Source organism: Podarcis cretensis, assembly GCF_951804945.1.
Source record: "Podarcis cretensis genome assembly, chromosome: 2".
In the NCBI taxonomy this organism is placed as follows: Eukaryota; Metazoa; Chordata; class Lepidosauria; order Squamata; family Lacertidae; genus Podarcis; species Podarcis cretensis.
In genome coordinates, this window is record NC_137171.1 from 70,316,835 (window position 1) to 70,330,446 (window position 13,612).

At 44.3% G+C, this 13,612-nt stretch overlaps 1 protein-coding gene across 5 annotated transcripts in view; it reads left to right on the forward strand.

Moving 5' to 3' along the window:
- BRD8 (bromodomain containing 8) overlaps window positions 1-13,612 on the forward strand; it is a 29,559-nt gene that overhangs the window by 910 nt on the left and 15,037 nt on the right. For 2 of the 5 annotated variants that reach the window (XM_079964312.1, XM_079964313.1), the window contains exons 3-17: window positions 860-929; window positions 1,219-1,268; window positions 2,244-2,366; window positions 2,473-2,553; window positions 2,989-3,053; window positions 3,557-3,693; window positions 4,048-4,263; window positions 6,137-6,281; window positions 8,225-8,434; window positions 8,871-9,151; window positions 9,514-9,948; window positions 10,639-10,732; window positions 10,852-10,898; window positions 12,092-12,297; window positions 12,669-12,761. In XM_079964312.1, the coding sequence (XP_079820438.1) occupies window positions 860-929; window positions 1,219-1,268; window positions 2,244-2,366; window positions 2,473-2,553; window positions 2,989-3,053; window positions 3,557-3,693; window positions 4,048-4,263; window positions 6,137-6,281; window positions 8,225-8,434; window positions 8,871-9,151; window positions 9,514-9,948; window positions 10,639-10,732; window positions 10,852-10,898; window positions 12,092-12,297; window positions 12,669-12,761 (2,253 nt within the window). Of the gene's footprint in view, window positions 1-859; window positions 930-1,218; window positions 1,269-2,243; window positions 2,367-2,472; window positions 2,554-2,988; window positions 3,054-3,556; window positions 3,694-4,047; window positions 4,264-6,136; window positions 6,282-8,224; window positions 8,435-8,870; window positions 9,152-9,513; window positions 9,949-10,638; window positions 10,733-10,851; window positions 10,899-12,091; window positions 12,298-12,668; window positions 12,762-13,612 lie in introns of those variants that run through there. The other 3 variants (XM_079964315.1, XM_079964314.1, XM_079964316.1) reach the window with 3 other exon arrangements.

Consider the following 13,612-nt stretch of genomic DNA (forward strand, 5'->3'; position numbering starts at 1 on the left):
AACATAATTGAATAATAATAATAATTGGAAGCCACTCTGGGCAGCTTCCAACAAAGATTAAAAATACATCAAAATGTCACACATTAAAAACTTCCCTGAACAGCCTTCAGTTGTCTTCTAAATGCCAGGTAGTTGTTTATCTCTTTGGCCTCTGATGGGAGGGCGTTCCACAGGGCAGGCGCCACTACCGAGAAGACCCTCTGCCTGGTTCCCTGTAGCTTTGCTTCTCGCAATGAGGGAACCGCCAGAAGGCTATACTTTACCATACAGCATGTGACATCCACCAAGATGATAAAAGCTCACACTCATGGAAATGCTGCTGAATCCAGCCTTGGCTTTATAACTACCACTGCACATACACACATTCCTAGAGAAAGGGGAGGTGCTATAGGCCTTTGACCTTTGACTGTTTCTAACCACCCACTTGTTGCTGGGTTTTTCTTTAGACAAAATCCAGATGTGGGAGATGGGGTTCTCAAAACATGGCCCAAGCACTTAGTGCAATTTCACCCATTTTTTCTAAGTTATACTAACACAGAAGAGCATAGGAGATTTGGCAGGGTGTGTGTGTGGAATAGACCTCCTATTTTTTTCTGAAAAGAAGGGAGGGATGAAGGAAGTTTCCCCCAATTTTTGTGGACCTTCACATAGGCCTCCTGACTACCACAATGTGGGGGAGGAGCGTTAATTAAAATGAGCTCTAGTTATGGGGCACAATGTAACATAGTCATTTTCAGAAAGCATTGTATTGTCTGTGGGTCAAAGTTTCCCCAGTCCAATCAACTGGTGACCAAACCTTCCCCACTATATTTGCCCAGCAAAGGAGGGAAGATCTTGAAACTTTCTTCTTTTTCCCTAGGGTTTCTGTCAGCAGAGCCATCAAACCCTTTGCAGAGCCAGGCCGCCCACCTGATTGGTTTTCCCAAAAGGTAAGGTGCTTAAATTTCACATCATAATGGGCTTTCATTTCACCTATGGGGAATACCTGTTCAGGGGACTCCCTGTAAGGATCTATCACATGTTAAATGCGGAAAACACGTTTAAAATTGTTTGCCAGGAAAGTATACTTCCTAGCCCACATATCTGGAAACAGCTTTAATATGTGGAATGTGTGTTATATAAATTACCCCAAGTTTTTGTCTCAACTCAGATTCGTACTGTTGTTTGTTGTGATTTATCTTCTGAAATCTGTATGCACTTTTATTATCTTTTTTTTAGCATTGTGCGTCACAATATTCTGAGCTTCTGGAGACCACAGAAACCCCAAAGTGAGTTCAAAGACCAAACCACCTCTTTGAGTGGGGTGGGACAGGGCAGGACAGGACAGGACTTCACATTGCACATACCGTGTAATGGTAAACTACTGCGTTATAGACTATTTGAGAACTGAAGAGGAATGACAGTTTGAACACAGCATACAAAAGTACCTGAAAGGCTGCTTCCTGACCATCTTTCTTTTTAAGTCTGGCTCCCAGAAATTATAGTAACTTTCATACTTTACCCTAAGCTAAATTATTTGGTTACAAAGAAAGATAATGCACTGGCAGAACAATCCAAACCCTGGCTGGGCAGTCACAAAACATGAAAGAAGGGCACAGCCACAGTCTCATCTAGCTCCATCCAGACCCATAGCTCATGCTGGCCAGGTGGGGGGCAGACAGAATGCTGCCGGAGCAATCAAGCCCATTGCCATCAAATGACAGCAATGAGGCCAGCTTGGAATCCAGTGGATTCTGGATTAGCTCAGGCTCTCCTGCCCACCTCCAGAATGCTGCATTCTGGTTTGGGGCGTAGATGTCTTTCTCATATTTTTGTAACCTGTGCTTTACTTGGAGGTCAGTTTGACATCATTCCCCGGGAAAGAGCAGTAGGATGTTTAAATCTGCAAAAGTCACTCAGCTTTAGAAGCCAAGCACTTTTTCATATGTTATTGTGTCTTGCGACTGAATCATTTGTTCTGTTTATTTGTGTTTCAGTCCCTATAAATCATATAATGTTCAATGTTTGGGAAGGTAGGCTTCTTGCAATTTCCCATACAAATTTCCAAAGTGGTTGGCTGATACTTAGGCTGTAGTGATCTTTTTAAGATTGCATTTCCACTGAGGTGCAGAATAGCAAAAGTGGGAAAGAGATAATTGGAACAAGGAAGAATAAGGTGGGATATGTGAGGGCAAAATGTGCTGTATATGGGAAGATTGAACGCCATTACTGGTTGCTAGATTGTTTTCTCCTTTTTTGTGTAGAAGAAAGCGTGGTGAGAAGGGAGAAGTGGTAGAAACTGTGGAAGATGTAATTGTGAGAAAACTGACAGCAGAACGGGTTGAGGAGTTAAAGAAAATGATTAAGGAGACACAGGAAAAGTACAGGTACCTATCAGATTTTTTGGAGTCTGGAGCTCTTGAAAACCCTGGTTGCTTCAGGGCATGTGAATAATGATAACGTGGATCAAACCTATTTGTGTTGTCTCTACAGGCAACTGAAGAGGGATGCAGAACTGATCCAGGCAGGGCACATGGACCATAGGCTGGAGGAACTGTGCAATGACATTGTGGTGTGGGTTATCTTATTATTTCCCTGCTACAGCTTTTCTTTCTTTCTGGGACTTCATATCCGAGCTCTCAGATTTAGTTCTTAGCATTGCAACGAAATGATTGAACTTGACCCTTCTTGGCTTTATGGCATCATTACCCCATGTGGTGTAATTGCCCAAGCTTTGTAGCATTTGCTCACTTTCTCTCCCTCATCCCATGGCTTGCAAGGCCTTGTGGGTTTTGAAGTAGAGCTTTGAGGGCATTCTTGGGGAATGGTCCTGATATCTGGCTTGACATTTTTAAGGTCTTGGCAGAAAAGCCTGTCTCAGGGCTTAATTGTGAGCAGTTACTTATTATATTAGGGACCGTGGGATATCTGTCTAACACATCCATGGGAAGCACCTCCATTTTGTACCCAATAGCCTAGTGTAACATTGAACTTGGTTATTTTTTTCAGGAAGAAAAGAATGGAAGAGGAGGAGGCAGAAGTGAAGAGAAAGGCTACAGATGCTGCTTATCAAGGTTAGTTGGAAGCCAGTTTATGATCCCATAGAACCAAACTCCTGGAGGTGAACATGTTTAGTGGTGCAACTGAGCTGAGAGGAAGAAAGAGGTCTACAGGTAGATGGATTGGGTCAGCCTGATTTCCTCAGTCTTTCCTTTGTGAAGTGGAAGACAGTGTATGATTTTCAGAAGCCTCTCCCTTCTTCAAAGACTGTTCTCAGTATTAGATGCCAGGTTATGGTGCAAGAATCCTGAGGGAAGGCAAAATGCCAGAGAGATTCTTCTAAGAGAAAAAGAGATGAAGTAAGAAAGCTGCTGGATTAGTGATGGATAAGCCACTGAGGAAGAATTTGCTACCAGTTACATATTCTGATTCTTTATGCTGGGAGAAACGGCAGGAATTCATTAGCACCAATAATGTTTGTGATGGTGTTTTGGGGATCATTACATCTTGTGCTGAGATTTCTTATTTATCAAGGTGATTCTTTGAACTTCTTGACTGAATTTTCGGCATTTTCCAGCTCGTCAGGCAGTTAAGAACACATCACGAAGACCTCCAGGAATTATGGTCCGTTCTCCTGCAGGCTCAACCTCACCAGGAGCAGACTACAGTCTGGGTGACTTATCTCAACCCACGTTGGAAGAGGCTAGTCCAGGGGTAAGGATATGGCAAGAATGAGAAACCATTGAGACCCTATAGGTCTCTCTGCAGTTTTCCCAGACTTCTTGCCCCCCCTTTTTTTTCTTTTATAATGTTGATAGCTTGCATGCAACCTTTTCCAGAGAACAAAGCCTGCTTTGTGCTGTGTGACAAAAGGTTGAAATGCACTTTGGTGGTAACTGCTAGTGTAGGTCTGAAAAGGTGGAGGTACACAAAGGGCTGAGGGGAGCAAGAGTGATGGAGGAGGTGCTTGGGGTATGCTTGGTCATTGGCCCCGGTGGGAGGGGTGATTGGGACTTGTCAGGATGATGAGGATGTGGCATTGAACAGTGTGGTTTTTCTCTTTCTCAGGTAACTCCAGGGACATTGCCCAGCACCCCAGTTGCCTCCTTCATTGGGATCCCTGACACCCCTATGGGCTCCACCTCCCTGGATGCCCCCATGACCCCAGTCACAGATGATTCAGCCCAGAAAAAGATGCTAGGACAGAAAGCAACTCCGCCTCCTTCTCCTCTGCTTTCAGAGCTGCTGAAGAAGGGCAGCCTCCTGCCCACAAGCCCCAGGCTGGTATGGAGTTCCCTGCTTACATATGCAATAGTCCTGGTGAATCTCTGTGACTGACTTTCACTGGAAAGGGCAAAAGGCCCAAACATTTTTGTTTGAGCAAAGGGGGAAGCTTAGATAGGACTTAAATGCCACATGTTAATTTTGGCTGCTATATAGCAAATTTTCCAAGCTCCACAAAGCACTATGCATGCAGCATCGTAGTCATTTATATGATAACCCTATATGGCAGGCCAGTATTATTATCTGCATGTTACAGCTGTGGGGGAGAGTGACTGTCCTAATGCTACCAAGTGAGTTCATAATGCTAAGATGGCATTTGAACTGGGAATTTTTAGTTCATGAGTATACAGGGTTGAAGACCATACACAGCCGTATTAAGGAAATGCAGTTGCAGATTGGTTGGGATTTTTATTGCTTTTTAAAAGATTAATTGTTCTTAATGGTGATTGGTTGTTTCTTTAAAAAAATATTTATTATACTTAATATCTTGTTCTAACACGGGGCTCCCAGTGATTTCTCATCCAAGGTATTTGATCAGAACCACAATGGTTAGCCTCCAGTGCTTCAACATTAACTGCTTCCTGATCACTCACTGGACTTATTTTTAGTGTGGTTTGTTTAATAATTTAGTCCTAAATATGTTGTAAATCACCTCGAAGTATGAGGGAGGTGGGATAAAAATATTTTAAGTAAACATTGAGCATACAAAAGAGGAGAAGGAGGCAACCAAGCTGCATACAGTGAAATTAAAACTCTGTGTGTGTGTGTGTACGTGCGTACACATGCAGAGAAAGAGAAACTATTTTATTTAACAGAAATTATGTATCATTTACCCGAACTAAAAACACTTTTAGATGGTTTACAACATTAATGTCAAATAGACATGATTTAGTGCAAGAACTTTAGGCAACCACACACAATTACACAATAATTTGGATGTTTTGCATTGCAATCCCATGCACCCAGGTAAGTGTGTATGAGATGGCAGCCATAATGTATTTTGTTTTGCTCTCTTAATATATTTAGAGCTTGTTCACTGCCTGCATGTGGCGGGATCCCCAAAGAGCAGGGGTGTGTGAAGAAACTGTAGCCCTCCACATGTTGGACTCCAACCCACATCAGTCCCAGGCACATGACCAGTTGGGTTTGGGCTGATGGGCATTCTAGTCCAATAATCTCCAGAGGGCCACAGCTTTCCCATCTGTCTCATAAAGTCTGTCTTCTCTCACCACTGGTGAGTGTGCATGGGCAGGTGGAATGGACACTATGTGGAATGGGTAGATTTGCAGCCATATGGGGATCCCTTCATATGAGTAAGGTCATCTGGGATGTGTGTGACCATCTATGCAATGTAGTCTTTGTTTGCTTCATATACACCTTGGTTATTTTTTTCCTTCTCTCCTGTGACTTTTTAATACATAGTGTTTCATTTTATGTTTTTAGCATTGATTATATTGGGGAGGTGGGCTTGGAAAAAAATCTGTCTTATGTTTCCAAGGAAAACTCTACAATTTTCTCCTTTTTGAGCTGATCTTTCCTGTCTGGCATTTCTAACAAATTAAGCCAAGCTAACCTGAATTTCTAGTCATGGATGAGAAGCAGAGTGTTATTTCTTTGGATGAGAATGAGGGAGTTTTTTGTTTTGGATTTTCCTTGCCTCTGTACTTGATTGACTTTATTTACTTGATTGACTTTATCCATGTTGCTGGCTCCTTGCTTAAATGCTACACGGGAGCAGCTGGAGCATCTCAGCGGAGCCAGCTGCAAGAACCTGAGTTAGTTTTATTGGTAGTACAGGCAAGACCTTGTTGTATGTGGATAGCAGCGGGACAGTCTGTGTATTGGTTTTTAGTATGTGAATATCCTTTGGCAGGTGGGTGAGAGCGACATGACAGTAGTTTCTGGTCACACAAGCAGCTCAGGTCTCCTCCTGGAAGTGGGAGGGGTTCTTCCGGGGCTGCACAGTGGAGAAATGCAGTCAGCTTCAACTACGGTTCCTGCATCTCCTGCTGCTTCAGGTAGGCCTATTCTGCTATTGTTGTGTTTTTCTCTCTTCTGCATTAGTATCCTAGAGTTGGAAGGGGCTTCAGAAGAAATCCACTGCTACAGTGTGTAATTTCTGGTCTGCCATTTGTGTTGAGAACAGCAGGGGGTTTGAGAGTCCTGTTTCAAATAATGTGAATAAATCAAGAACATATTCTATGAAAGCTGAGACCTTGGAAGACCAAATATGTAATTTGCATGGCAAAGCCTTTAGTCAAAGCTTTGCTTGTATGTGTCGGGGCTTTGTGTGATGTTTGATCATGTTACTTCGTGTTATGAATGTTATTGCCTTGATTCTCTTCCTTAAATCACTTTGTTCGCTTACTTCCCCTTAATCTCATGTTTAGCTTAATGTTCCTTTCCACTTCCTCCATTCTTTTGGTATGTTTGTTCTTGGTATGAGCTTTCGTGTGCATGGTATCTGAAGAAGCGTGCATGTACACAAAAGCTCATACCAAGAACAAACTTAGTTGGTCTTTAAGGTGCTACTGGAAGGAATTTTTTAATGCACTTTTGTATGTATTTAACTGATAGCTTGAAACTTTTATCTGAGCCATAGTATGTCCTTTTCCCTTGCTCCCCCTTTCCTCCCTCCTTCCCTATCTTTCCCCTGCCCTCATTGTTAAGCACCTAGCAGTAGGCTGGTGGTGGGGAACCTAATTACATCCACAACCTCAGCAGTTAGCCCACTAGGTTGAGATCTACAGGTATACAGATTTAATAAATAATATTTTTTCCCTTGTTTTGACATCTTATGGCATCAGGTGCAGGAAAGTTCAAGCAGGAAAAGTTTAATAATAATAATAAGAGGAGAAAAAGTGTGAATATATTCCTGAATCTTCCGTTGGAGCCGGGGTTTGAAGTTTGTCACATAATGTCCTACGACATCACCTAATTAACCCAAGGAGGCTCAGCCACTTTTGGATCCAGCTCTCCAGTGTGATCCAATTTCTCACCCCTTGTAGATGCAAAAGGATAATACAAACATAAAGATTGGTGCCAAGTGCAGCACAAAGTACCCTGAGAATCTCAACTTTTTTTAAAAAAGTAGTTTTCTGGCCCATTTTAAAACAATGTTAAAAGTGTAATTCCCGAGGAAAATGCAGGTGTTGGGGAAGTGATGTATTCTATACTGGTTGCAGAATTCACCTTCTCTTGGTCCAAATATTTCCAGAGCACTGTTAACATGGTGCATATACAGGCTTGGCTTCAGAGTTCTGCATCAGACTTTGTCTGCTCCAGCTCTGCTACATGACATAAGATCTTGATTGATGCCGAATTGCCTTCCTAGCTTGGTCCTCCTCCTCCTTTTTTAAAAAAGATCATTCTCGCAATGATAAACCTTATGAGGAAAAAAATTTGGGCTCTAAGTCTGCTAAACACTCCGGATTCAGCAGAAGACTTGTGTTGAGCTTCCATGAAAGGCCTTTTATACTTTACTAGCTCCCATGGCTCCAGAATCCTGCTATCCCTTGGGCATTGTTGCTCAGCCCAAACTTTGCGGACTCCCTTCCTTCCCCTATCCGATTTCATCTATACCAAAATATTGTGAATTATGCACACCTTTAAATACTGAAAATTGAATTTAGGTTTTGCAAATAAAGGGAAAGCTATGAAAACCTCCTATGATTTGTTCAGTGTACGAAAATGTTGTTTTGCCCCAAATTTGGATTTTTTCTAGTGGTATAAAATGCTGCCCTTCCTCTTTTAAAAGCACACAGTGATCCTTGCTTGTATATGCTCCTGAGCCCTGCTAAGTGAGTCCCAGGACAGCTCTCTGTGGTCCGTTTTGTGACTTGTGTCGGCGTGTGCAACCCTGGTGGGCATGAGCAGGTCAAGAGCCCAAAGATTGCTTGCTCTGTAGTATTCTGTAGCTTCTTAGCTAATGTGCTTTCCCCCTTCTTCACACTTTTGTTAGGTGCTCCTACACTTTCCCGCCTTTTAGAAGCTGGTCCAGCGCAATTCACCACATCGCTTGCTTCCTTTTCTGCTGTTGCCAGTGAACCTCCAGGCAAACTCCTGCCTCCCCCTGTAGAGTCCGTGTCTCAGGCAACTCTAGTCATGGTGCCCACGCTACAAGCACCAGCTGCTGTGCCACCCGCTGCAACTCCCGAAAGTGTAGCGACAGGTGCGTCCTTGCACTCGTATGCCCGTCCATGCCTTGCAGAAGACTTTCCCTCTTGGGTTCGGTAGAAGGTCAATGTGGATGCGGGCTGTGGGTGTCTCTAAAATCTGTAGCCGGGTGGTTGATTTTGGGATTCATTGTGCCAGAGGCCCAGTGTTGTTGAGAAGAGTCCCCCTTGTGTTTCAGGCAGGGTGCAGGAACTGATAAGGAAAGATGATCTGGGGTGAAGTTAGTGAGAGGGATAGAGCTAGACTCCGATGCTAAGAGATGGCTCTTGCTCTGACTCTTATAATTTGGGAGGGTGGGGGAAATAGGGGCCATCAGCCTGCATGTGCCTTTATTTGGGGGCTGTAGAATGTGTTTTGATTTTCTTGATCTGACCCATGCTGCTGGTTGCTGCAGCTGCCAGGCTTTCACTTGACTTGTCACTCTTGTCCAGTGAGTCAGCCCAACACCTGTGTTTCCATGGAGGCAGTGCCTGATCCTCACACTGTGACAGTGTCAATGGACAGCAGTGAGATTTCCATGATCATTGATTCCATCAAGAAAGATTGCCTGGGCTCTGGGGCATCTGGTGCTGTAGGGACTTCCAAAGACCACAGCATGGATGGGAAGGAAGACCTAGATCTGGCTGAGAAGATGGACATTGCAGTTTCCTACACAGGGGAAGAACTGGACTTCGAGACTGTTGGGGACATCATAGCTATCATTGAGGACAAGGTAAAATTATCTAGAGGCTTGGTCATGCCTCTCATATCACATGAAACCATAGTTAAAATAAACTTCATTTGTTTTAAACAAGGGTTAAACCTTGCCAGGTTCAGGTGACACTACAGGGTATACCCTGGCTCAGCACAACTGGAGAGTTATGAGGCACCCACAATTTTAGCAGTGTGTAGTAGCATGCTGCTCGTTCATATTGTTTAAATTACTGTTTTAATGCGACACGTGAACTAGACCTCTACTCCCTCCCTGTGTTTGGCACCCTAGCCTGTTTAATAGATGGGATAGTGCAAGGGCTTTCTTTACATCTCCATTGTTCTCATGGCCTCTGATTGTTGCCTGTATCGCTGTTGGTAAAGGTGGACGACCATTCTGAAGTCCTGGATGTAGCAGCAGTAGAGGCTTTCTGCGATGAGATTGAGGATCCTCAGTCACTGACCGACCCCTGGGAGCACCCACTCCAACGAGAGCACCCAATCCAACAGGAGCACGAGAAGCAGAGTCAGATCCCCCCAATGGCTGTGACTGTAAAGCAGGAGAGACCAGACTGTGAGGAATCGGAGGCTAAGGGGATCAGAGATCTGATGAGCATTGGGGATCTGGGAACAGAAATAAAGACGGAACCTTCTGAGCAGGGACAGATTCATCTGAGCCCTGAGGAAGCTTCAGCACTAGCAACCAGAACAAGTGAAGCCCCTGAAGATGAAGAGACACGGGTTGCTGGTCTGGAGTGCTCTGAAATGGAGATGGAATCATCAAAGGTTGAAATGGATCATGGCACAATGAAGACAGAGGTAAATCGATGAAGAGGCTTCTTGGATATAACATGAATGGGGAATCAGTTGATAGATAAGGTATGGGAGGAGAGAGGGAGGCCCCTAGCTTGAAGCTGTTTTTCAGACCTATGCTTAGTGCACAACAACAAGCAAAGTTGTTTGTTAGCCAAACTGACTTGACAAACGAACTGTATTCACTCTCTGAAATCTGTGCTTGGGCATTCTTAGATTTACCCCAAATAAAAATCTGGCATGTATAGATTATGCAAATTGCTGAAATTGGGGCAGGGGTTATGGGTATTCTTGTTTTGGTAGCCAGAAGGGAGTGGCAGTGAGTACTGAATCCCCGTCCCCAGTCCCTCGGGAAGGTTCTTCAACTATCCCTGTCACTTGGAAGACATTACCCACCATGTATATTGTGCAGTCGCCCTTTCTTTATCATTGAAATCTGGATTCACAGTTAGCTGAACACTTCATTCTCCAATTCTTTGTACTCGTGGGGCTACAGCATATACACAGTTTTAGCCATATGTTAGATCCTTGGGGAGCCACTTGCTCAGGTATGCAGAGCTTTGCTGTGGATGCAGCTGTTGCGTTGTTCAATTGCTGTCTGCCTTTAGAGTCCTGATGGTATAAAATATGACTTAATGCTGAGTGGTGTAGGACGCTGGTCCTGTTGCTCATGTTAGGCCATTCTTTTCTTTCTAGCTTCCCCCTGATGATGATACTTCCTCCCCACATGCTCCAAGTGCAAGCGAAGATTCCTCACAAGCAGATCTTCACCACAAATATGAGCTTTCAGGTAACCGGACTGGCTTGGTGGGGAAGGGGCAGTAGTTGTGACACTGCTAGGGAGGGAGGCTGGTATCTGTGACTGTCTGAAATTATGGAGTAATTTTTTTTCCCTTTCCCCGCTCCCAGAATCAATGAAGGAAGAAGCCCAAGCTCTTTTTGAGAACCAACTGAAGGTATTTTATTTACCCTCAGATTTCTTGACTTACATGCAGAATGAAAGTAGTTGTCAGCTGTTTGCATCTGAGGCCATAGGTGGAGAATGCCAGAATTAATTTAGAGTGTGATCCCAATATATACCAGGTTCTCAAAAATTACAGACAAAAAGGAAAAGTTGAATTAATCTTTCTGCAGGCAGAGATCCAGGCCTCCCTTGTAGCTATGCTATTGTGTGTTAATATTTATTCCTATCCTTTTTTTTCTGGCCAAAGACCCTCAAAAGAATGAACAAAGTATTGTGTAACAAAATGCAATATAATTAATATCTGGCAGCAGGCTGCACTGGGTGGGGGAAAGTAGTGGTGCAGGGATTCAGGGCCGCTACCAGCTCTGCTGAGAAGCTAGGCTGCTTCCTTCAGCTCACTTAGCAGCAGCCGTTAACATCCAACAGTGGGGGAGGAGGGGTGCAGGGCCATATCATCTGAGCAGCTGAGAGACCAGCAATTCTGGCACCTGTTCATGAAGTTTTCCACCCCAGCTGCCCACTGGAAGAATTTGAAATGAAGAACTTATACTTGAGCTTGTTTTTTCTTCCTCCCACCTAGTCTGTTTCCCTTTTGTGCTGTGTACCTCTAAATTGTAAGCCTGTGGGCAGGGTGTCTTTAGGGAGGTTGGGGTAGGGAGAGTCCTGTTGTAAAAGTGGAAATAATTGTGCTAATAGGATGAGGTACTATCCTTTGTCTTAAACATGTCAAAACCTGGCAACAATACCATCCATAGGTTTTAAGATGCTGGCATAAAATTACAGAAATCAAGGGGAAAGTAGCAGAAACTGAAAACCTCAATCGTTGAAAAAGTCTTGATGGAGAAGAGTGGGCTTTGCCATCTGTCAAAAGTAGGAGAGGGAGGAAAATACACCTGCCTTTTGATAGAGGTGTCACTTCTGTGAAGGCCCTGTGACTTGGGGTGGGGGAAATGGGACAGGGTCCCCTCTGTAAATCTCAGCAAGCAGATAGACTCGTTTGGGGAAGTTAGTTGAAAGGCATTCTCCCTAATCATGCTTCCCTAGTATGCTAGGAGCAGATGTTTGTTCATATAGCTTTTCCTTTTCCTCTGCTGTCCTCTTTGGCAGCTGGTGCAGATGCTGTTACTGGCAGCTGCACCTTAGTTGTGCTACTTGATTTGCTGGAATCTTAATCTTGTATCTAAGGGTGAAGAGGATGAGGAGGATGGTGCCAGTGAGGCTGCCAGTCTGGAAGAGCCCAAAGAGGAAGATCAGGGTGAGGGATACCTCTCTGAAATGGACAATGAGCCCCCTGTGAGTGAGAGTGATGATGGCTTCAGTATCCATAATGCGCCTTTGCAGTCTCACACTTTGGCTGATTCCATTCCCAGCAGCCCCGCCTCCTCACAGTTGTGAGTATTGGTGAACCTACAACTACTCACTAGATAGCCCAGAACATGCAACTAGCCTGCTGAAAGTTGAGACTAACTTTGTCCCTTTGTACAGTGGTATGTAGTGTGAATTAGCTGAGACCCATGCAATGTTATAGTCATCTTCTTCTTTTATTACTTCTTGGCTGTATGGAGAAGCCTCAAGGTTAGACTTTTGCTTGCTAGGAGACCAGCAAACATTTCTTTTTTTTTCTTTTTTGTTAACTTAGATAAATTTGAAGTAGGAGGGGATGGATGTTGGAGATCGTGGTTAGTTGCTAGGCCATAATCTGTATGCTTTGCTTTAGGAGCCTTTGGGTATCCTTTTCTGATAGATGCCTTTTTCTCTTCAGCTCTGTTTGCAGTGAGGATCAAGAGGCTATTCAGGCCCAGAAGATCTGGAAAAAGGCTATTATGTTAGTTTGGAGAGCAGCAGCCAATCACAGGTAAATCAACTTGCATCCAGTGTCCAAGTATGTAGAACAGGAATGGGGAACCTTTTTGGCTCCATGGGCCAGATCTTTTATCAGGATCTGCCTTATGGGGCAAATTTGACAGGTTGGCAGGGCTATCCACCTCTCAAAATCCCTTGTGCTTTGTGAGTCTTCCTGTACTCCCCCTTTTTAAGCTACTGATTGCAAAGGCTTAAAATGGGAGCAGGAGGAGACTCAGAAACCCTTTTCCAAGTCTCTCTGCAGTTCCTATTCAAGCCTCCAAGATCGGGGACTTAAAAAGGGTGGAGATAGACTTGCAGAAGACTTTAAAACAGCGTCCACGTTCCTGTTTGAGTCTCGAGCCACAAATGGGAGTTCAGGAGCTATCCTAAAGTCTTTGAAGTAATTCTTGGGATTAAACTGCTGCCTTGACTGCGTGGACTAGTTCCCTGCTGGTATTGCGTAGCTAATGCAATCAACTGATGTCACCAGTGATGTAAGCTGATGGGTGTGTGGGTGGCCATGGTTTGGGAGAAATGACCTGGCAGTTCCTTACCCCAGTTCCAGAGAGACTGCTGTATGTGTCTGTTGTACTAACATTCTTTCTAGAAGAGGCATTTCCTTGTGTGAGAGAGAAAGGGGAATGCCTCTTTTTAATAGAGTGTTTGCCATCTGCGGGACGCGGGTGGCGCTGTGGGTAAAAGCCTCAGTGCCTAGGGCTTGCCGATCGAAAGGTCGGCGGTTCGAATCCCCGCGGTGGGGTGCGCTCCCGCTGCTCGGTCCCAGCGCCTGCCAACCTAGCAGTTTGAAAGCACCCCCGGGTGCAAGTAGATAAATAGGGACCGCTTACTAGCGGGAAGGTA